At 43.9% G+C, this 25374-nt stretch overlaps 1 protein-coding gene across 1 annotated transcript in view; it reads right to left on the bottom strand.

Moving 5' to 3' along the window:
- Positions 1–25109, bottom strand: part of yap1 (Yes1 associated transcriptional regulator) — a 38969-nt gene extending 13860 nt beyond the window's left edge. Inside the window, exons 1-4 of the mRNA XM_083773207.1 lie at positions 24347–25109; positions 22597–22829; positions 8915–9033; positions 6639–6752 (exon numbers count right to left, since the gene is read on the bottom strand). Of these exons, the coding sequence (XP_083629333.1) occupies positions 6639–6752; positions 8915–9033; positions 22597–22829; positions 24347–24556 (676 nt within the window). The 5' untranslated portion in view covers positions 24557–25109. The remainder of the gene's footprint in view (positions 1–6638; positions 6753–8914; positions 9034–22596; positions 22830–24346) is intronic.
- Positions 25110–25374: the final 265 nt, after the last annotated feature.

Below are 25374 nucleotides of genomic sequence, written 5' to 3'. Positions count from 1 at the left end.
TAAAGCCAGAGTTATATACTTGGTTGTGCATCGTGTCTCGCGGCAAACATTGCAGGCCGAGCTCAGTGCGGCATTGCAGCACGACATCTCTTGAGCTTGTAGATCTTCTATTTTCGGCGCCAGACACCCAGCATAGAGCAAGTATAAAACCAGGCTCGGCTCTGCGTCGTGTGTGCTTTTGTTTAGCCCTGCTGAGTGCAATGAATCAATTCAACTCGCTACGCCCTGTGGGTGACGAACAACTACAACAGGGATTTGCCATGTAAACACTGTTTGCTATTGTCTTTACTTTCCAAAGCACTCGCTCAGCCAAGGTGAGCCCATTAAGGGCTATTGAAGTCAAGTACCTCAAAACAAAATCATGAATTCAGAATACCTGAAGACTCCCCGAAAGATCTATTGTTATTCCGTATCCCAGCGGGGCGTGTGTGTGTGTGTGTGTGTGTGTGTGTATAGAGATGGAGTCTGGGGTGATCTGAGGGGTGGGGGCGCTGGCTCTAATAAAGATCAGTGAAAAACAACACGTAATTGTGGCAATCAATGCAAAGTAGGCCAAGCCGTTTGTTTTTATCACCGTAAGCAGCGCAAGAGAAGAAACTAAAAGGCGATCAAACCCATAAGGGTGTTTGCAGTCGTTTGAACCAATGAGGAGCACTGTTTATTTATGCAGCCTGAGGCACCGCGAGGCGAAAACAAAGCCATCGACGGGCCGGAGCCACAATTTTCATGTGGTGCTGCTTTTCTGTCTACAGTGTCCCCCTTCCTGCCCCCTCCACTATAGCCCCCAAAACCACCACTACTCCCCCCCCTCTCTCTCATCTCCATTCAATCACTGTCTGTTTACACTATCTGTGTTTCTGAATGGGCCCTGGGCTCTCCCTGGGAAGCTCTGGAGGCCCGCCCTGCCTGGGCTGGACTGCAGTGGGCTCACCCCGATTGCACGCACGCACACGCACACACACACACATAAACGTATGTTTTCTTATGCCAATAAAGATCCATTGAATTGAATTGTGAGGACTATTTTTGGTAGTACAAACTCAGCATAACTCCTACCCTAACTAAACCTAACCTCAGTCTAATCCTAACCTGAATCACACATTCTACCATACTTGTGGGGACATTTGATCCTCAAAAGTATTTGATCCCCCCCACACACACACACACAACTGAAGCAGTGCGTTACATCTCTTATCTCCGTCAGATACAGGGCTCTTGTCGGCCCTGATTGCTCTCACCATCAGGGCAGCATTAGAGCACATGGGGGCATTGGCAGTTGGCAGTCTGTCAGTTGAGATGGACACTTTACAGCACTGTTTCCCAAACCTATTTGTGGGTCGCGGACACATTTTTATGAGCTTGTACATCAGGTACACTAACTACACTAACTGCGGAAGTCCAAAATAGGGCATAAGTGGTTAATGTGGTTTTGTTATAATAAATCTAAAGCTGTCAAATAATTGTAGATGAGTAAAAATTGATATAGTGCAGTATGTATAAGACCCATCTGAACTGAGTGGTGCTGTACTGTACTGTAAGCCCAACACGTTGTGAGCTTGTAGGTCTGTTATTACTGTACTGTACTTTGTACTCAAACCTCAAACCCTTAGATCTCCATATATGGATATATGTCAGAACCTGTTCTGACATTCCATATGTTGATCCTTCCCTATCCACCCTTCCTCTTCGATGTCTCCCTTTTGACTGATACCTGTCCATTCAAACTCTAGACATCCCTGCCCCAAAGTTATTGGTGCATTCCGCCCCGAGAGCCGGCAAAAACTAGAGTTCTCAACAGGCCCACCTGTCCATTTAAACTCTAAACAGGCCTGCCCCAAAGTTATTAGTGCAGCCACTCAAAAATACCTCAAAGTTGTACTTAACCCTTTTACTGCTGCCATTTATTGAGAAATTAGGACCTAATTCATGCCAGCATTTTTTTAATTTGAGCTCTTATTTTGAAAAGCCACATTTTGCCTCAACCGGAAGTGAGCTTATCCCTGCCAGCTTTACGTTGCCAAGACAACCTTTGTTTACATGATCGAAAAATGCCGGTACATTTTTGCACTCCACAACGTCGGCTCGTGCCGTCAAAGAAACGCTGTTTTGACCAAAAATGCCATCTGGGACAAGGAATAGGAGATACAGGCGATTGAAAGAAACGGATAGAATGGATTCTTATGGCGACGGTGAATTAATATGAACGATCCAGTGCAGTGCTAACAACAGTGCTAGCTAACCGGCTAACGTGAGTAGCATTATGGCTTGATCAATCATATGCACTAATAAAGGGCAATTGCCGAAGGGCTTCGGCAATGGCAGCAAGCGTTAATATCAAATTAATGCTTCAATTGCCGAAGGGCTTCGGCAATGGCAGGAAGACGGTTAAATACCATACTTCGATGGTCCACCCAGGAGATGAGGGACAAAGTTCTGTCATCTTCACGAAATGCAACAGGCCCACGAATCAGTGGGCCTACTGAGGATAAGGAAAGTGGAGAAATAGTCTGGATGTGATACAAACACTTATCGTCTTGTGCCCTGGCAAGGTTTGGGTAGAACTGTCTAGCGACTAGCGACGACCTAAGCGGAGCTTGTTTCACTTGGCAAGGAGATGAGAAGAAAGGGGAAAACAAAACAAAATAAATCTGGCAAAGAGGCAAGCAACAGACCATCAGAATGTTTGTAAACATATGTTGTATTTCCGGATAGATATATCCTATGGACATTGAGTTTGCTGCATTATGAAATGTGGGATTCAATATAACGTTTCACTTGACTTTTTTCATTTGAACAAAATTCGGAATCATTGGACTTTTTGTCCAAAGCAATTGCAACAGTTGTATCAGTGAGATTAAAGCTTTTCAAACAAGTCTAAATGTATAAATAAATAACGACTTTGCCATCCCCGCAGCGCAGTGGAAAAGTGCTCGGCACGTTGTGACCATAAAGAACTACCATGCGGCTGGCTGGAAAAGATGAGCACTTCACATGAGTGACATCATCACTCAGCACTTGCCGACAATGTGCGAACTCTCCTGGCGAAGGGCTACGACGAAAGAGTAAGGGGAAAAAAGAGAGCTTAAAAACAAACAAGTCAAGGTTTCCCGGTGAAAACCAATTCCAATGTGCATGAATATATATATATATATATATATATATATATATATATATATATATATCTGCCGATTGCGTTTGTGCCCAGCGTGTGTCCATGAGGGGGGTTCCAGGGAGTCCCCAGCAAAATGTAGAATAGTGGAACATCTTTAAACCTATTTCATACTTCAGCTATCTGCCATTTTCAAAACACGTGGAACATTTTTTAATACAAAATACATTCTTCTCCTCCTATGGGGGCCCCTGGCACAAACAATTTTCAAATGGGGGTCCACAGCCGAAAACATATCAATGGGGGGAGGACTCTTTGAGTTGACATGAAAATGTTTGAGAACCACTGCTCTATGCCCCCCCCCCCCCTGCTTTTGCCTTGCCTCTCCTTTCCCCCACCACTGCTGCTCCATCCCCTCCTCCCCCCCTCACATTGGAGTTCTTTGACTGAAAAGGTCTGGAACAGATTAAGAGTTGGACCACAGTATAAAGAGGCCTGGCAGTGATTCAAGTCTGTCTGGGGCTGTAGCAGCAGAATGGGGCCGGGCCTGCCTGCCTGCCTGCCTGCGCTGGGCCTCACACGGGGGAAAGCCAATCGGCAACAACCCCTCAGTTAAAGGCGCTGCGCCGCTTCTCTTCTCAAAGCCCAAATTAGCCTCCATTATCAAAGCAGCTGGCTTACGATTGGAGACCCACATAGCAGGCAGTAGTGTGTGGAGGATTTCTAAACCGGCACAGCCCAATTCCCATGCACAGCACAGGAAATCATTCCATGTAAATATCACTTCTGAAGACAGACTGACTTAAAAAAAAAAAGTGAATAGCCACTCATGAAATAGCAAGCATAATATTCCTGCTGGTCCTCCCACCTTTGAGACTGTTGCACAGTCTCAGTTGAGTGAGGTTTGCATTTCTTAACCTATAACGTAATGACGTGCAGCGATGATTTAAAACCATGTACAATGTAGTCAACTTGGACAATATGGCACCTAATGAGTTAACGCAGCTCTCTCCCGCTCTCTTTCAGGGGCCCACCAGGCTTGTGTGTTCAAGACTTATAAATCTTCAAAGAGCTTATCCCATCTGAGCTGCCTCCTCTTCCCAGCTGCCCCAGTCCTCTCTAACCCACTCCATGTTTTTGCACTTCCCCGCCTGCCCGGTCTAGGGAGTGGGACACGCATTTACTTGCAAGGGGGGAGAAGTAGAAGAAGAAGGGGAAAAAACTGCTCTAAGCTAGGTAACAATACTGCTAAAATTAAACAAGATAACAGGCTGCGGTGCGTGTTCACACATGTTGCCTTTGTCAAACGAGGGCGAGCTAGCTTCCCTGGGGAATGGTGGCTCTAATGAAGGGGATGGCACCTCAAGCGTAAATGAGTCAGAGTGACATAAGCAAGGAGCCTTCATCTCCCTGTGTGAGCCTCCCTGGCACCGCACAAGGATTAGCTCATTCCCATGGCTGGAGAGAACTTTAAAAAAGGACTACTAAAAAAAAAGAAAAAAGAAACACTCCAAGGAAATTCATTACTGTCCAACACCTCTCCTTCTCCCCAAATAAAAAGATTAATATTTAGGTTTAGATTAGAAACCATTTAGATGGATTGAGATAGAGAAATAGTAAGGTGAGTGACACAACGCCAACTCTATTGTACAGTTTCACTCGTACTTCGACCTGTCCATCAGTCCCCTGCCCGTGCCCACGTACAGACAGACTAAACTGTGAAATACTAGCTTAGCCCGGGGAGGTGGCTGGAGGAGCATTAATGAGCGACTCAGCTGTTGCTGAAACACCAAAATGGCAAACAAAAGGTTAGGTGCTGTGTGTGTGTGTGTGTCTGTGTGTGTTTCCCAGGCACCTAGTAGCAGCAGGGTTCTGGAGATATGTTAAACGTTGATTATAAGACGTGGTGCCTCAGCCCGACTCATCACTACAAAACAATGTACGACTGGGGTGAGATGAACTATGAATCACACTGAATGCCAGTGGTTGAAAAAGTACTCACATTTTGTACTTAAGTAAAAGTATCAATACTGCAATGTACAAATACTCCCGTTACAAGTAAAAGTCCAGAACACAACATTTACTTGAGAAGAGGTATAAAAGTATTAAGAGTAAATGTACTTAAAGTACCAAAAGTATAAAGTACACATTATCCAAAATGGCCCGTTTCACAAGTTTTCAAATTTGCTCACAGTGAGCTTGTAGCTCACAGTGAGCTTGTAGATCGGCTATTTTCAAATGGCCAATCTTTTCTGTTTGGATGTATGGGCTATCAAAGCCAGAAAGTATTATTTTCCCACTCAGTAGGCTTTCCTGAATAACTTCCGGGTTTGATGATGGATGTCACACGCATACCCTCTATATTTGCCTCCTTCCTCCTCACTGTCGATACTAGTTGTCTCCACCAGGCCGAAGGCATGTGGGGAGAGTATGTTTTGCACTCCGTCCGTCCGTGTGTCCGTCCGTCCGTGTGTGTGTCCGTCCGTCCGTCCGTCCGTCCGTCCGTGTACAGCTAATCTGAACCACCGTTAACCCGGTCGATGCCAAATTTTGCACACACACTCCCTGGATGCCAACGATGAACCTCTGCCCCAAACTTTCCACAACGGCCTGTTATAGCGCCACCAGGAGGCCGCTTTGTGCAAAAAAAAAATGTGCACAGTACACCTACAGATTTTGTCCACAGGAGTGCTCAGTTTCAAACAAAATGCTGCAAATCATGAACACATCGCGTGATTTCCGTGAAATTGTGCACCCACATTCCCACTAGGCCGAGGACGAAATGCCACATGAACAATTTCAACTCAGCCTCAAGGTGGCGCTATAACTGGCCAAAAAGTGTTTTTACCTCTAACTGCACGGATCTGTGGATAACTTTGTATGCCAACTCCCTAGAGGCCAAGGAAAAACCTTTGTCTGGAATTTTTCACATCTGCTCTTTATAGCGCCACCAGGAGGCCCACATATGTAAAACACATTTTCTATTATTACTCCTTCAGATTTTATCCAAATTTCACGCAAATCGGTACACATGATCTCCATAGTCATGTGATCAAGACAGGTTTGTTTGATTTCTCATATTCCATCCTGATTGGCCACGATTGGCTCCTACAGTTTTCAGGAGTAGCAAATGGCCACAACTCCTCAACGCAGCGTCCCATTGCGATGAAACTGTGCACGCATATTCCCACTAGGCTGAGGAAGAATCCTGGTGGAGACCTGTGCCGATTGGCACTTTATCTAGTGTTTGCTCTTTTTTTGTCACAAGCTTCTGATAATACTTTCATCATTTAAAAAAAACAAGCACAGATGCATGAGCACTTTCACTTTCAACTGTTTCAAAAATAGTCAAAACAACCGATCTACAAGCTCGCGGCACGTTGCGATCTAGTAGATCGGCAATTTTCGCATGACACCGTTGCAAGATGAAGTCACTAGTTTGTGGAAAGAGAAAAAAGTTTGAAAGCAACGACAGATCTGGGGGTGCTTGACGTGAAAATGGTTTTGATAACAAGTTGTATGAGCTCACCAAAGCGTGGGTCGAGTCTGGGGTCCAGCCAGGACGTAGTCTTGTTCTTGTGATTGATGTAGTAGATCTCTCCGTCTGAGGTAATGGCCTGCTCCCAGCCCTCAGGGAGAGGACCTAGAGGAGAAGAACAGGTGAAAAGTTCAGGTTGTGGGAGACGTAACGTTGACGTCCATTCGCTGCGTAGGAAGAGGAGCAGGTGTTTGGACAGGGGCTTGATGAAGCATGGGGTGAAAATCACACAGAATTAAATAATGAGTCAAGTGATTCATGAATCATGGAGCTCAAGCACGAGGCTTTGATGGGTAGCAGATCTACAAGCTCCCAACATGTCATGCTGCAATGCGTTGTGAGCTTGTATATCAGGTATTTGGAAAATTGAAAAAAATAATTGAAAATAAAAAACTAAATGTTTTTGAAGCTTTGAATATTGGAATGATTTGGTTCGTCAGCATTAGATACAGTAGGCCCCTACTATATAAACTAATACCACGGTGTCAGTCAAGGAGTTCCCAAACACATCGTACAGGACGAGTCACGTTCTACCTCTGTCTCACCCCTCCTAAGGAAAATTCCTGCCCCTTGGACAGATCTGATGCACACTGCAACGCTGCGACATGTAACAACTAGACTGACTGCATCCATATCTACTCTACAAAACCGTATTGAAATTAGGGGGTGCAACACTTAATCGAACTAACCAATTAAATTGGTTAATTTATACATTTATAAATCACGTAACATTGCAACTTTAAAAGCATCATTATCACAGACCAAGTCTACCCTACAGCTTTGTGCACAGTTGTGCCTTTCTGTGGGGTTTGTTTGGAGTAACATTGGTAACTGGCTGGGCACTGGCAGGCTGCCGTGGATATTCCATTATGGGGATGATAATTCCTGAACTGCAATCTTAAGACTTTGACTCGACTTAAAAGGAGCATTCAGTGATTTGGAAAAAAAACCCTGGTCCGCCCCAGTAACAAGATGTGCACATACACACGCACTACAGTGGGGGAAGTACAACAGACCAACAGCACGTGCACCAAGGCCCGCCCCACTCGATCATGATTGGAGGAAGGCCCCTCTCATCCCGATTGGATGAAGGCTTTGCCACCCAAAGCCTGAAGCGAAACTAGGGTTTTTTGACCTCGGGGGCTCACTGGGGACAGGGAGGAACTCCTTATATGGTCAGCACAATTTATATTAGGGAGGATTATCCAAAAAATAAGTGATATTTGAATTAAGTGAAATCACTGAATATACCTTTAAGTCCCAAACATCATGGATTTGTGACTTGACAGCCCTGTTAAGGGGTAATACTAGGAGTAATGTATTGGTGTACTACTAATGGATGACAAAATCCTGGAAATAATGCTTATGACATGATAAAGAACACATTTTGTCATGTTTACCTTTTAAGACGGGAACCCGCACACTCGTATGCTCAATAACCTTTATTGACGACGTTTCGAGCCAAGGCTCCTCATCTGGTCAAACGGTTTGACCAGATGAAGAGCCTTGGCTCGAAACGTCGTCAATAAAAGTTATCTTTTGGAGCATACGAGTGTGCAGGTTCCCTTCTCTTTTCATGTTACTTTTTGAACCCAGCACCTCCATGAAGTGATGTGCGTATTTTTCTATAGTTTCTGTACCTTTTAAGACGGGAATCCATTTTGGGGTAGTTGTTGCTATGTAGTTGTACAGTATATAGCAACATAATTGTTTTTTTAATTTCTCAGGTCTAAATTGGTTGTAAAAGAGTATCCATTTCTTAATATTATCGTTTATAATTAAATACATTGTAATATTGTCGGGCTAGAACTCTAAACTCTAAATTGTAATCTATATTTGGCTGCACAAATGTGCAGTGACATTTACATCATTGTTCCATAAACACGTTTTATTGAACGTTTACCAAGTTAACCATTTGCAAGTAGCTCAATTTGTCCTTACTCAATGAAACACTTTCTTTCAAAGTATCTTCAACTTAAGCCTTAGTAAGCCATAAATATTCCACTAGATAGAAATATATCAACTCAGACTGTGAGTGTGTGTGTGTGTGTGTGTGTGTGTGTGTGTGTGTGTGTGTGCGCATGTCCAAGACAAGAGCTAAGGCATTGGCTAAATTAGTTTGATGTCTGCGATAATTGACAGTAAGAGAGGATGCGCGCGTGCCGTGTGTGTGTGTGTGTGAGAGAGAGATGGGGGTCCACAGCCAAATACATTTTTGGGGGTCCTTGACATGCAGTGCTTCTCAAATAGTAGTGCAGTGTGCGTACCGCTGGCTGGGTTCATGATGTTCTGTTGCTGGACTGGCACTGGACTGGCAGGGGCAGCCTGGTTCATCTGAAGTAGAGCTTTGCGTGGGTCCTGCCAGGTGGTGGACTGATCCAGGTGACTGCAAGGAGACAAAGACAGTTAAATCACTGTTTTCCTCAAACAGTGGCTCGGGACCATTAACAAATTAGAAAAGAAAAGATGAAAAAAACAATTTCATACATTTTTTAAAACAAAGAAAAACAAATAGAAAAGAAAACGGTAAATGCTGCCTATGAGCAGGTTCTTACGTCCCCGCCAAAGAGGTCCAGGTGTTATTTTGTGCAAAAGCACATTGTTGGCTATTTCCCCTACCATAAGCCCTCAATGGGGTGTTGGGTTTTATTGCTAATTTGCTTATTTCCATCGAAATAAGTAGTAAAGTGTGCCACTTGGAATACTATTTACATTATGAAGAGAGCACCATTGAGGGCTTATGGTAGGGGACATAGCCAATAAAGAGTTTTTGCACGAAATAACACCTGGACCTCTTTGGTGGGGACGTAAGAACTAATAAAGGCAAGAAAGATTTCTAGTCCGAAATTCTTCTTTAAAATAATAGTATTCGCAATCTTGCACCGATATTTTGTTGTCACAGGTAAATTTATAGTATTCGCAATCTTGCACAGATTTTTTGTTGTCACAGGTAAATTAAATTTCAAGCCTCTGTTTATGTCCGCTGATAAGCAATTAAGCATACAACATTTTATGGTATTATGTGAAAGCATTCAGAAACACTACAAAGAGACCAAGGACATACCATAAAAAGATCATGGCAAATCATTAAAAAATAAAGGAATCTGCAAATAGACTGTCCAATAATTGAGATTCTGTGATTCAAAGGGCCCATCAGGAACTGCAGGCAATGACATTAGCTACTGTAGTTAAATTGGGGTGTTTTATCACAAAGTGAAACTTACAGGAACAGATGACTCAGAGCAGTTTCAATAAACTCTTGAATGAAAACATTCAATTTAACCCATGACTAAATGATGACTTGCAGAACAAGAAAAGGAAGACAATCCAATCCACACTGCATTTCCATTGAAATACACATAATTCCACTGCCTCAATGCACCTGGCTTTGGACAAGCAGCCTTTCAATATCACATTAAAATAATTTTACATTTTAATAATATTAGTAAGATACAGTTTACCATTTTTGGTATGCCACCATTGTACAACAAATTTTAATACAGTGGCTAATCCAACTAATCCATTTAGTCCATTCGGAAAAAAACTATACAAATATAACCACATTTAGTTGCAAAATATTGCATGCAAATATTGTAACCAAGACGGTTTCTCCATCTACTAAGGCTGGTCTTCACAGGAGGGGGGGGGGGGGGGGGGGGGGGGGGTGTTACTGCAGGGGGGTCCGCCACATTGTCTGGCGTTCTGCGAAGGCATTGATAATTAGTGTTCTGTTGGCACTTGTTGCTTGATTAAGATGGAGGGTTTATACAGGAAGCACCTCCTCTCCCGAATCGGGACCCTCTCCATTGTGGGAGGGGTCAGTTCGAGGCCTCCACACAGGGGGTCCCCCCTACTTTCCTGGAAGCTGCTCGGACACTGCAGAGTGTCGGGGGGCTTTAACAATCTGGCGCCACGTTTACAAAGCTTTCACCTGCTGGACAAAGGCGCAGACTGAGCTACGACCTAAAACCTCACCATTCACTTGTTTTCTTTTTTTTCCTCCTTTTTAAGCCCACCAACCACACACACACACACAGAACTTTCATGCAAATGGCCGCCGTACTTAAGCTGTATGATTATGCAACTCTGCACTGTAAGCCTTACATGAAACGGTTCATTTATATTATGTTTTGTTTAGAGACCAGCATTTTCCCTTTTATTTGATGAAAGCGCATTGTCAACGATCTTCTTTTCTTTCTATAACAAGGGACAATACTAATTAATTAATCATTATGACTCTCACACATGACTGGATTATGTCAATGCATGTGGTAAATAGAACGCAAACAATGCAAGAACCCCTCGTTAATAAACCAAAGCACATCTCCACCAAATCATGCAATCCTGCCTTTATTTGATATTAAAAGAAAAGGCCCATTACAGTCCTGATTTTAGGTGCAGCTGGAGTGAAGTGTGAGATTCAGGGTTTCTCTTGGCCTCTACAGTAATCCCAGCCTGTATGTCTGTCTGCCTGCCTGCTCTGTATCCCAGCCCAGAGAGAGCCTGACTCAGCACTCCTACCCCCCACACAAAGAGACCCATTTTGAAGCCCCCTCTTGTTTATGCTTTACTGATCAAAGGAGCTGCCAAATCCCCCCCCCCCCCCCACACACACACGCACACACACACACACACATACACAGAGAGAGAGAGAGGGAGCAAAATAGCTCTAGCTGCTAAGACCGGAGAGGCCCCTTGAGAAGGGTCAAAGCGGGGAGGGGAGAGACGACTACGAAAGAAAAGAGAGAGAGAGAGAAAAAGAAAAAGGCATGGACGGAAGCAATCCCTCAGAACTCCATTGGCTGCATAAGTTGCTGTGGTACTTTTACACTCTCAGGGACCAAACCCCCTCCCCCTCCCCTTTGTAGCCGCCTTCCCACCCTGGAAACTATGACATTTATAATGGAGGGGAGGGCTGAGAGAGAGAGGGGGGGATAAAGAAAGTAAAGGGAGGGCGTATCATAAAGGAGAGAAAGAGGCCATGCACAGTTGCACACCCTGGTACGCCAATACATGCTCAAGGTAAAAATATATATACAGAGTGTTGGTTTAGCAAAAGGGTTGTTCTCACCAAGCACGATTGACTATAAATTACTATCTCTGTGGTCAGGCAGAAACCTCTTAGCTCCATATTTTAACGTATGCTTTGTTTTCCGTAAATGAATGCCCTACTTCAGCATACTAAACCTACAGTGTCACACAAAGTAGCAAAAATAGCAGATGTACGCAACACGCTTTGAGCTTGTGGATCTAGCATTTTGGCTAGACAGTATATAAAAATAAAGAAATCAGAATTGTAACAGTTTGGGACATGAGGTTTCCATCCACAACAATATTACTATGGGTTTAACTCAAGTGGATGGCAGAGTCCACACCACAACTATAATAAAGACAAGTGGTGAATGACATCGTTATAGTTATTGCCTTCAAGCTATACCTCAAATGACAAAAATGGCAGAGGTGGAAAAAGTACTCAAATGTTTTACTTAAGTAAAAGTATCAACTGAAATATAGAAATACTCTGTTATAAGTAAAACATTTGGATTTTTTAACTTGAAACATTATACTATAAAAATGTCTCATTTTATCCTATATATATATATATATATATATAATTTTTATCCCACGATTTTGTAACCCATCTTTCACCCCTGTGTCAATTATCTAATGTGATCCTGGGCTCTACACACCCTCCGCCAACCTAGTCCCCGTATGGGGGACATGGGGAGAGCAACGGACTTGAACTCATGCTTCCTTCATGCCCGAGTGTCCAAGTTGCTCCTTTACAACAGGGGGGAGTTTCCCTGGTTGGACGTAGCGCGTGGAAGGTACACGTTATTCCAACCAGTTCCTTTCCCCTCCATCAGGCGCCCCGGCTGGCCAGGGGGAGGCAGTTTAGAGACCAGGATTGTTTTTGTGAGGGTACCTACCCTCTTTATTCTTTTTAGTGTAATAGTTATAGTAATAATTAGTTTACTATAATTAGATTAATACACGATAATCAACACTAACACATTATTTAGAACACACCCAAATCAAATCATAGTACAATGTACGTGTTCAATCAATTATTCAATCAAAGCAAATGGCATAAACAATATTAGTTTGCCTCTTCTACAAGAATAAACCTTAGAAGTTAGTTACAAGGCTATATTCTGTCGCGCGTGCCAAGCTGTCATTCTCTTGTATTATTTATTTCTCAATCCCACCACAGAGTAACCTCGCGTCTCGGAGGATGGTCAAGACGGGCAGTGTCGGTGGGCCAATCACAGGCAGGCGGGGCGTTACCAATACCATGTCTCAGCCATGCCTATGCTCGGACACAACGAGATTCACGCTCTGGCATCCCCAATTTATATTGTAAAATCAATGTTAATTTAACTCTGAGAGTGTACAAAATGGCACCATTTGGTTCCATTTGTACACTCTCAGGGGCGATTCACACTATGGTCCCGGGTGCGCACTCTGGACCACTTGGCAGATGTTGTGGTAGTGTGAATGATGCGTACCGTTCCCGGGAGCGGATCGCCCAACAGTCCAAGGGAGGGTCTCTGACCATTGAAGTGTATTCAGATACGGATGGTTCCAATGTGAATGCATGCGTACCTAAAGAAGGAAGTGGACTGTTTTTTGAGTGGTGCAACCACTCCTACATCCAGCAACGTCCGTGTACCTAGGTAGGTAGGTAGGTACCTGTATGTATGTTTGTATAAGTGAGCACGAGTATGTTACTTATTTATACCAGTAGGGGGCACCAGAGTACAGAGAAGAAATTGGAACGATACAGAGAAGAAATGACAGCTGACAGTGATGTAGTATAACGGCAAAGAGCCAAAGCAATGCAGTGTGTCTGCATTTATTTGAGACAATGTCGCAGAGTTGATGGTCAGTGTCCGTGCGCGCCAGCCATCAAGCGCACAGCCATCTGGAGGATTAAAGTGCGTTATGCAAGTGTATCCGGGTGCGCTGTTGAATCTCTGGCAATGTGAATCATGGCCATCGGGGACCAGGCAACCTTGTTCGGAAACGGTTCCAAAGAAACGGATTCAGTCTCAGTGTGAATCACCTATCAGAGTTACAGACCCATAAGGGTCCATTTGGTTCCAAACTATCACTTAGCTGGGGACCCCCTGGAACTCCATCAAGGACCCCTGGGAGTCCCCGGACCCCACTTTGGGAACCAATGACGTAGTCATCAGATGGATTTTGCTATGCACGTACAACAGAGATATTAGCCGGTCAAACATTAACGACAAGTTACCAGCCAGCAGCAGCACCCATACAAACATGTGATGCCTTCAGGAGAGGGGAGAAAAACACTGCTTGTTTTTTTGTGGGGGGGCTACAGTCCCCCCCCCTCCCCCCCCCCCCCCCCCCTACAGGTTACAGGGCTAGTCGGGATGCAACATCCCGACTGTAGCCCAGAGAGACAAATTAAACCAAGCTTGACAATGTTCTACATTAGAAGCAGAACAAGGACGATCATTTTAAGACTGCACAGGGCAACTGTGAAACCTGGTAAATAAATTACAGGTGGGCAGCCATATATTACCAGGCGTTGAAACTAAAAGGATAATTAATTCACACAAGCGGAAGCAACATGATATAGTACTACACTTCCCATCACAAAACATTATCCATATTGAATGCCAAATAAAAATGTGTGTATTATTGCCAGTGGCTAGTATTTGGCCAAAACATCAGTGCCATGCCCAATCAATACTGTCATGGCAATAATATGGACTGGGGGCAATCATTTGAGAGTGTATAACTGATGCAGAGATGTATAATAAAAAGGTAATTTGACACTTTAAAGCCAGTACAATAAATCCCACAAATGCCATTCCTTTGCCCTTTCTGGAAAAGCTATGCTAGGGGGTGGGGTACAGGTCATATTTTTCAGATAAAAGCATATGCGTTCTGGGGGAAACACCTTGATACTGATCCACGGCCAGGCCACTTCTGGTGTCTGAAGCAGCAGTTCACAACTCCAAGCCAAAAGAAGTATAGTTCTAGCTATCAAATTGGGGACTAATTTGGTGTCTGGGACACCAGGTGAGCGCAATCAAATCCTTTTGCAGAATAAAAAGCCAAGTCTACTCCAGAGTCCAGACTGGGTCCCCCGGATTTAGAGTGGCGAACCATCAGCATACAGCACGATGGGGCTTGGCTCGTCCTGTCATCATGGTTGCCTGTGGGTTCAGTAAAGAACAGAGTGCTCCTCCTGGTCCACCAAGGCCTCTGTGACTGATGGCCCAATTATCAAGGTGGTGTTTATTGTGCCAGCGTTATTTATAATGTCACATGCTGGGGGTGGCCGGGCTCTTGGGTCCTCTTCACATGAGGACTAAAAACCTGACCAGAGTTCAACGACTTGGCACGGAAACCATTTTGGTGCCGTACTGAACACTATGCAAAATTAAATCTGTGTTGCTTTATTTTGTTGTTGCTTGACGGTCCAAACAAAACACTTTTGGCTGTTATAATATCTATACACACAATACACATTTAGGGCAGAAACTCTCTTTTTTTGGGGGGGGGGGGGGTAAATTAATGCCCTACTTCATCATACAAGAGTGTTGCGATGCATTGTGAGCTTGTTGATGAGCCGTTTAGACATTTGTTCTCTTTTTTCCCCCACCTCACAGCAACATTAGTAAGTATATTAAAGGGACACTTCACCCCTTTTGCAACCAGATCTTACTTGAATGATGTTTGGGAGACAAGAAACACTTTCCTGGGGTTTTTATGTGTGTAATATGTGTTTTGAATATTTTAGTATTTCCAAGTGTCCATGATGTCATGGACACTGGGGTCACTTCCTTCCTGGACTACAATTCCCATAATGCTTTGGTGCACTGCTCCTCCTTGTGGATAGGGGGAGAGCTGTCTTACTGAGACAACATGTACCGGTAGTCCAGGAAGTAAGTGAGCTCAGTGTCCATGACGCTTGGAAATAATAAAATACATACATAAAAAAACCCAGGAAAGTGTTTGTCTCCAAACATCATTAAAATAAGATCTGGTTGCAAAAGGGGTGAAGTGGACCTTTAAGAATAGTTGCACACTTGTTCACAGTGACACTCTCTGCCTTGGATTTTGCACATATGGAATATTGAGCCTTTCCATTATGCACAGAGAATGTCTCAATCCAGTTTTGACTAAATTATATCAAAAAAGGAGCTGAGGTTTAGATCTGAATCTAAACAAAAACCACATTTTCTCTACAGTGAGATTTTTCCTTTTCTCCAAGGCGTGAAAAAAAAATGTAAAAAAAAGAAAGCCCCACATCTCTCTGGTGTAAATAGGGCCAAAGTGCAGGCAGCCACACAGCTGAGTTGTCAAATGTTAAAAATGGGATTTCTCCCTAGGCCACAGCGGCTCCACCCAGAAAATATATGGTGGGAAGATGGTTAAAGCTGCTATAAGCAATAATATGTCCACATTTTATTAGTCAGATAGCCAGCAATGGGTAAAACGCTACCAAAATACTTTAGTCTCTGTGACCAGCCTCGGCCCTAGCCTTACTCATCTGCGAAGAGAAAAGCCTGGTCACAATATAAGGCAGAAATAGGCGGAAATGTCGGGACGGAACATCCGTCAGATGTATTTCCCCGTTACAATATTACACAAATTTCAGCTATGCACTCTACAGCATATATTGTGCCCAGCATACTCTGCGACACATCTAGGGGCCGCAATCTGCATTCAAAGATTTTCCTAGAAGCTTTGTCATTGGTCGATTTGCCTGTCTAATTTTACAGCCATGTAAATGGCTGTCTGACATATTATTTCTTATAGCTAGTGCTACTATAACGGCTGCACAAAGTACAAACGACTACAGGTAAAAGAAAATGTTTCGTTTTTCATTAAAAAAAAACTTTGTTCGGCTTTCGTGCAGAATCTCATCTGAGGCTAACAATTCAAGTTGCATATTGAAGGCAATATCTTATTTTAATTATTTTTAAATTGAGCAAATTATAGGCATTAGCAATCCCCAGAACCCATTTCTGGCTTATTGAAAAAGAAAAGAAAAGAAAATGCTGCATTCACAATCCACATCACTGTTCATATACTATAGCTAGCAATTGCAGCGTTGGAGCCAAAATTGTCCATGGTTTACATTTGGCAGTAAGTACTGTATATGAACCCAGCACAGGGTGCTAGCCCTAAGTGCTTTGGCCCTGGGGGGGGGGGGGGGGGGGGGGGGGGGTTCCCAGTCGGAGGCAACCAGATGAGGATAACCCTCTCCACTCTGACTGGACAGGGGTCCTGGAACGCCTCACTGCCTCTCTATCAGCAGGACATCATCAAGAGAGATTATTGGACCAACCTCTGTGACCCTGTGGTGGGTTTATGTTTCTACTTTGAAGGGGGTCCCCATATCAGCAAAGGAACCAAGTGTTCCCTGTCAGTGTAGCACAGGATATTCAATCATGTTCCTTACATTTCTGCACCTACCTACACTACAGTATGTTTCTTTCTAAGACGAGCCATTGTGTCACATGTATAATATTTGAAAGTTAATGTTCAGTTAATGGAGTTTTTATAAAAATGAATCAAAGAAATATGGGTCAATGTGTTTACAAAAATAAATACTGATGTTAGTGATATAAGCCATGTAATTCCATCCATGAATCAAATAAAGTAGCATAGCTTTCTCTGCATGTATCACAACTGCAGTGGGATTTGAATAAAACTGTCATTGACCAAGTGGTGCCGTGAGTTTTGAGTACTTTCGGGAACTCTAAACCCCACTCGAGAAACGTTCCTTCCTGAATGAAGAGAGATACTGCATCTCTGTGGAGATGCCCTCCGTTGACAGTGGGGGCATTGATGTCTGGAGCAGAGGTGTTACATCAGGGCTTTGGTAAACACTGGCATGACTTTCTCACAGTCCCATTTGTGTACCAAGCTGACAGGGCCCAGTTCAACAGGAAGGGGGCTTGTCGGTGTGTGGTCAATAAACCCAAAAAACCTTTAACAAACTTTAGGGCAGGCCGAAGCTGGGAGACTGCGAGGCTACTCAGTTTGAGTAGCCTTAAATAGTGTCATGTAAAGTCACATTTGCATGTTTACCGGCTGACACTCGACACTGGATGCTATGGGTAACAAACTACTAGCCTACAAACGCCTCATGTTAGATTGATGTGTTCTCATTACACAACCCAACTCCAGTTCACTGCACTAAACCGTATCACACACAAATGTTACTGCAAATGGGGTGGCAAGCCTAGAAAGCTAGGCCATGTGGCAGACGACTTAAATGTAATCAGGTAGAGCAGGTGTGCCCATACTTTTTTGACTTGAGAGCTACTTTCAAAACGACCAGCACAACAACAAATTTGGGCTTTGGATTAGCGGCGCTGGCATTACATATAAGACAAATGCACACGCAAAGGATCATGGAAATAAAGTTTTGTTTTTGGTATACAACTTTGTAAGGCTACTGAAGTATTGCATTGTGTGTTTGAGCTGACAGGCCCTTTTTGATGTCAATCAAGTCACCGTAATTCAAGTGGGAGATGCCACCTTTTGGGCACCCCTGAGGTAGAGTCAACCTCATTGCATGGAAATCTTCAGGACGTGACCATTTCAAACTTGTGAATCCATCCATATAGATAGTTCACAAGACAAGAGGAGGATTAGAATGCAATGGGGGTACCTTTGTCACTACATGAGCTTAATTCAGCTCTGTTGTGCTATCATGTGCCAGAAACACACACACAGTCCACAGGCCCACAGTAAATGCTTTGATAGCTAGTTAGAGAATGTCTGCTGTACGTTGCTTCCTGAACATCTGTTGAATCACGCTAAAAGTCAAAGAGACCTCTTCTTAAGCACAGTAAAAAAAAATGTGTGTGTGTGTGTGTGTGTAGTATTCATTGTAACCTGAGGCCATGTGACTTTAGCGGATAATTGCACAGAATAACAGGGTAAAGCATCATAAACCACAACCCAAGACCCTGCAAAGAAGAGGAAGTAATCAATAAATGTCGTCACTTTGAATAAGATAAGATAAAGCTTTTATTGATCCCCGGAGGGAGTTTGCCATGAGAGTAGGGATTCATAGACAATACGAATACCCACTGAGCCATGTGTGCCTCCCTCAACTTCCACTTTACCTACAGTGCAAACAAAACTTAATCCTACAAGTCCTTTTAAAACTTGTGTAGAATAAGATGCCTGAAAAATGATACGTCTGCATTTATTCCACGCATTCACATTTGTCGGCAGACACAGAATATTTGCATGACGCATCAGTGCAACTATACCAAAAGAGGGTAAGTTAATTATCTGGTGGTCTCGCTGTCGCTTAGGAAATTTTAGTGTGACTAGTAATGTGAAACAGGCGACTATGGGAGAAAACAACATTGTGAAACACAAGACATTTCACATGAGACATTTTTATAGCCAAATAGAATCATTATCATCACATAAAAAAGGCCAAATGTGGGGAAGTAATAGTAAAGTGGCCTTCATCAAAAAGCTACACGTGGTCTTTAGGTCAGATAATGGCACCCCAGGTTCTGGTTGACTTCCCACGGGAAAAAAAGAAAGAAAAACTAATTTAGAGCTCCATTTAATAAGCCCCGGAAGCCCTGATTACCCCTCCTATACCACTTGGTTGAAATGATACCCAAGTTATACTTACACGGTGTCGCTCACCAAACAGAGCAGATCTACAAGCTAACGTGTCATGCTGTGACGCGTCGCGCGCTTGTGGATCTGCTGTTTTCGGTGCGCAACAGAGTATAACTCAGGCCTTAAGGAAACCTTCATTAGTTTATGACCCCGGACCTGGAAGAGAGTAGCCCTGCCCCCCATCCTAGCACTGAGCAAGGTGACCCAACCTCCTGCCCCTGCTGCTATAAATCAAAGACCACAGCAAACTGCAGGAAGAAAAGAGGAGGAAAGGTCAACAGACTTTGTTGACATTCTACCCAATCTTCCCCTTAACCACATGAACCCTCGTGTCCCCATTTGAAGGGAGGGTGGGGGGTGGGGGTGTTGGGGGGGGGGGGGGGGGATTTGGCAAAAAATTGCAGATCAGTGTGTGGCATTGTGAGTGTTTAGAGCTGTATTTTCTGCTAAGAGGTTTGATGTAGGCAAATTAAATGAGTTCTAGATTTGGTAAAAGAGATTTGTTGACTGGAAAGGGGAGGGGGGCTAGTAGACCCTGGGATACTCCTGTCAATGAAATATATAGGGTTGTTAAATGGTCTACACCCCCCCCCCCCCCCCCCAACCCAAAATATGGTTGCCAACGATACTGTATATTGATACCCATTAATTAAGACTTTTTTTTTTTTTAAGATATTTTTTTTTTGCGGCTTACGCCTTTTATTGATTTTTTAAGGGATAGAAAGTAGGCTGACAGGAAACGGGAGAGAGATGGGGGGATGACATGCGGTAAAGGCCGTGTCGGGTCCGGGAGTCGAACCCGCGGCACACCGCGACTGGATCACCAGTCCGGTGCCCAGACCGTTACGCTACGGCCTGGGCCCATTAATTAAGACTTAACATGTAATAGCATCTGGAGCCATCATAACAAGTACAATCAGTGGTAAAAAAAAAATATATATGCTTATGATCGATCAAGTCATAATCCTACTTACATTAGCATTGGGTTGCTAGCTGATTAACAGCAGTGGAGTGCACTCCATCTTGAATTTTACACATTGTAAGTAACATTTGTAACATCCGGTCGCAGGTTTTGGCTTTTCAAAATAAGAGTAAAACGGGGGGAAATCCTGGCGTGAATTACAGCTAATTTATTCATTAATCCTGGCTGGTAGTGTGTTAAACTTCATCCCAGCCATTTATCTATTTTTGGACGGCTCACATGTGTCTCAACAGGCCTGTGGACTGAATAAAGATCACCTTTTCTCTGCAGGGACAAAGGGAGGGCCAGAGTCTAGCCCCCCAGCCCCCTTCCAGTACACACTCCCCCCCTCTCTCTTCCAGTCATCTCCACATGATTGCCATTAAACTCCCCTGACAAAAGAAAGGAACCACCACAGTGCCGTGGTTCCATTCATGCTCAAATGGATGTTGGGTTTAAAAGGAACCACGGTACGGAGCCGTGACTCACCGACCTGATCCAGAGCCAAACTGTAGGCATCAGATCCCTCCAAATGACTCACGGTGAACTCACAAACAAACAGAGAAGGGGGAAGACAAACGTAAAATCCCCACTGCGCACAACTCTCTCTCTCACCCTGGCCGGGGGTTAATGGATGAGTGTGTGAAAGGACAACAGCGGTCACCTGGTTGAAATCGGACTCCTCCTGCTCTACTGGCTAGTGAAGCCCCACTCCCTCCCTCCACCACTTGTGTGCGCACAGTGGGCACACACACACACACACACACACACACGATCGACTCTTTAACGTTCACACACAAACTCCGCTTCCCTCCCTGCAACACGTCTGTGTCAGACAGCCGTGTGTTTATAAATAGGGGTGTGTCTTTTCCAGCAGTGTGGCCACTGAGGCCGCCTTTAATTTCAGATCAAGTGTCTGCACTTTGATCTGCCGCGGTAGATGGAGAGAAATTATATTTTTTTCCCCTCCTTGGCTCACATTGGACACAAGCGAAGCCAGGCTCCAGGGACAAGCTGTGACACAGCGAGTCAAATGCAGGCCAATTCTGGGCCTTGGGTTAATCCACTCAGTGTAGCAAGTTACACAATAGTTATGGTACATTTAGGGACTCCTTTGTTTGTATGTGTACAAACACACTTGATGATGGATTGTGGATGATTATGACACGATTATGGAATTGTGCAATGACACAAAAAAAACTAAAGCTTGATAACGAAAATGATCTTTAAATAGTGAAATGATTATTATTATTATTTTCTTTTTACAAATCCCCCCACCCCCCCCCCATACATGATGTTTTTGTTTGCATTCTACAAAAACAAGTTATGTCAGTCTGGTTCTGCCCACCATTGCACACGATCCATTCGTTTCCAAACAACTGCAGTGATCGTCTGTGAGAACAGCCTTCTCTGTCAATCTCCTACCCCCAATCCCTTATTACAATTTCAGAGGAGCCTCCCCAAAACAGGCCAGATGTTCTCCAGATGTGAAACATTTAAACATCTGGCCCTCAAAGCTTTCTTTTTTATCCCAGTAAATTTGAGGGCTATCATGTTTGTTCAGACCCCGTCATTGGTCAGGATGATTTTTTGTTATCCCCCCCCCCCCCCCCCCCCCCCGCCCCCAGAAAGTGGACGATGGCTTGTATCTGACGATAACAGGAAAGGGGACTTTTGCGCTGAACTCACCTCTGTACCAAAATAGCACATAATCACTCAATTTCAGAGAAAAGAACCCATTGAAGGAATACAGCAGCATAGAAGGGACCCTCAAAATAATCATATTTGATAAAGGGACCGCCCAGAGTCAGAGTATCGGTACAACTCGGTGGTACAACTCTAATAGAAATCAGACGCTCACACTGACCACTAAATGTTACCGATACAATGCAGTAAGGGGGTTTCTCCAGCATTTGCCTTTGGATCATTGATGTGGTAGAGATCCACTCCGACTCCGTAGCAGATGAGTTTTGCAGACCTGGCTGTCCTGTGCTGTCTGGGGCAGCTTTACAGTGGTCCATTGTTTCTACTGAAACCTGAGCTCAGGGAAAGGATCACCAACTAGAGCAGCGGCAGTACTCCTACAGAGGAGGTTCTCTTGTTTGCAGCGGCTCCCAAAAATCTAATAAAGTATCCCAAATGGCATCTTCTTAAAAAGGCACCGGTCCCCGTTGCACACTCAAGGAGATCATTTGCAATTCACCGTGAGCAAAAAGAAGAAAAATAATCTGGGCAGGTTACAACGAATAGCTAGCTATCCTTGCAGCTGACGGAATGAATAGGGCAGCGTGCAGCGCTGACAGCAACACATACTTCCATAGCATACTTGCATAACCTACTTACTTGAGGAAGTATCTCTGGCCAGAGGCAGTCTTGGCCATCTCCCACCCCGGGGGTAGGGGCATGTCATCGGGAATCTCATAGGAGGACTGGCGGAGGTGCTGAGGGGAGGCACCTGCCGGGGGCATCAGCGCACCGCCAGGGGAGACGGCTCCCAGCTGAAGGGAGGCGGGGGATGAGTGTGCACGGACGTGGTGAGGGGCCATGGCCCCAGCGGTCCCTCCGTCTGTGCTAGCCTATGGGGAGAGGATGTGATTTACAAAATGACCACCAAAAAAGCCTTGAAATAATAATATCAATAATAAAGCAATGTGAACACTGATTTTTCAATGCGAGTTAATCTTAACAGATGATATAGCGCTAGAGTGGGGTTTGTGGACTCCCAGGGTTCTTGGAGGGGTTTCAGGGGATCCCCAGAAAAATGTGTTAATATATTGTAGAATCAAAAGCAGTTTAACCACTTCAAAATTATACATTGGCCATTTGAAAATATCAGATTTACAGGCTCACAAAGTCACACTCGGTACATTGCGATGCAATTGTGAGCTATTCTTGAATCATTTTAACAACACAAATCCTGTGGGCGCAGAGCGGGGGGCTGGCATAAAGTATTTTCAGATGGGTGTCTGACTGTCTGTGGCCAAATACCCCCAAATAATTTGGGGGTCCTTGAGTTTGCGAATTCCTGATCTAGACTTTTATTTATGAGTCATTATTTTTTATTCATGTATGATGACAATGTTTTCATAAACTATGTAAATCTGTGCAGCTCTCAAAAAGGTCCTGTCCTTGGGGGCAGTGTGTGCGCATGCTCCGACACGTCTGTGCTACTCCAGAACTGCGCATGCGCCCTGGTTCCAAAACTTCCGAAAAATCACAGCAACAGTTGGACTTGGACAGAGAGGAGCAGTCATCATACATGATGTTATAATCGCTCAATCTATATATAAGCACTCTCTTCTGGACTGAACATCTGCATATAGGCCTACATCTAATAGTCAAGTAACAGGCCCATTTTCAACGTCTCGTTTTAATAACAAATAAATAAAGGCCTATTAAACTAACTGTTCATTTAGGTTTAAATAGTTTAAATATTGTTAACTTGGTTAATGAATAAACTAGCCTATTTTCAACTATTCACGGCTCACGGGTATTTTAAGTAGCAGAGAACCGTTTTTCGTGACATCATGTTTCATAGTGGGCTGTTATGGAAGCCCACCACAGCTCTGGTCCATAGCTTTTAGAAGGACTTATCCGAACGCTATACACCAGAGCTATGCACATATTTTTGATAATCTCCTTGATTTATGGATTTGTTAGTGGGGGGGGGGGGGGGGGGGGTAAGGTAACACCGTTGTGTGTGAAAGATATAGGCATATAACAGCTACAAATGAAGAAGGTAGCCTACTATTACGAATGCACACACACGTAATACTCGTCCTAGGACGGTGTCACAAGTTGAAAACAACACGCTGTCAATCGCGTTTTGTAGGCTAGAAGTGTGTTCTTTTCAGCAAGGTTCTCAAAGTGTGGTCCAGCCAGGGATCCCTCAGGGGCAGGTTAATGAGGTTATTTATTTTAAGGGGCACCAAATTGACCCATTCCATGACGACTGTACTAACTCTTTAAAAACATTTTGTAACACCCTCACAGAGTTATGGTTTGTCTTTGAAACAAACTGCTTAAATAAAAGTTTGAAGCAGTGCTTTATTAAAGCACCAGGCGAGACGATCAGGGGGATCATATTTCTTACTTGTCTGGAATGGGAGTTTGGTTCGGGGGGCTTGAAGAAGGAGTCCGGCAGCTTCCTCATCCTCATGGGGACGGAGGGGGGCAAGATGGTGTTTTTGGGGTTCATCACGGCGTTGAACAGCGCTTCCAAGTCGGTCTCCGAGTCTCCCCGGACGTGCACGATCTGGTGTCCCGCAGGGGGGTTGCTGCTGTGCTGCTGGCTCGGATCCATTATGTAGGCTATGTATGTCCCCCAAAAAGAAAAACTGCACAAAAAACAACAACAAAAACAATAACCTTCCCGACAATAGGGGTGTCAAAAAGATGACAACGTTTTAAGCCGTTCCAAACTTTTTTGTTTACGTAGTAAGATAGAGGAAAGCCAGTTTTAATGGTTTTTCCGTGTCATTCTACAAGTTGACAGCGTCTTTTCCAACACCAACAAGTTGTGTTAGCTGTCGAAGTTTGCAGTAAAATAGAACTTTCCCCTGCCGTTTCTCGAGGGCATACTTGTATAATGTGTAACAAAGCGCATATCTACCACCGCAGAGCAGACTGTAACCTTTTGGCGTAGTCAAAGCCGAACTGTAACAAAAAAAAGCGCAAATAAAGCCACGACAGAATGCTTAGAAATAAAACTCCCAGCTTGCGTTTTTGATGCCCGTTCAGTTCGGGCTATATTGCCTCATAAAATTACAATAAAAATAATAACTGTTGATGGTGTGCAGTGCAAATCACTGCCCCCCTAAAAGTTTTCGAAAAGTTTCTTCTTTGACTCTCGGCTCTAAACTTTGGGCAGGACATCAAACTTTATGACTCATGCGATGTCTGCACCAGAGGCGGAGCCCGGCTTTAATTGGGACAAGGGCCGTTAAAGGTACAGTTCACCGATGCTATGCTTGCAACACAGAAGACAGTTTGGTGGAAGAATAGTGAAAGTAGCAATAATAATAATAATAATAATAATAATAATAATAATAATAATCTGTTACAAGTAAAAAGCTTGTATTACGTCATTTTACAAAAGTATTGGCATCAAATTGTACTTAA

Source organism: Protomyctophum parallelum (assembly GCF_964188405.1).
Source record: "Protomyctophum parallelum genome assembly, chromosome: 9".
Lineage (NCBI taxonomy): Eukaryota > Metazoa > Chordata > Actinopteri > Myctophiformes > Myctophidae > Protomyctophum > Protomyctophum parallelum.
This window is presented reverse-complemented; position numbering and strand designations above follow the sequence as displayed.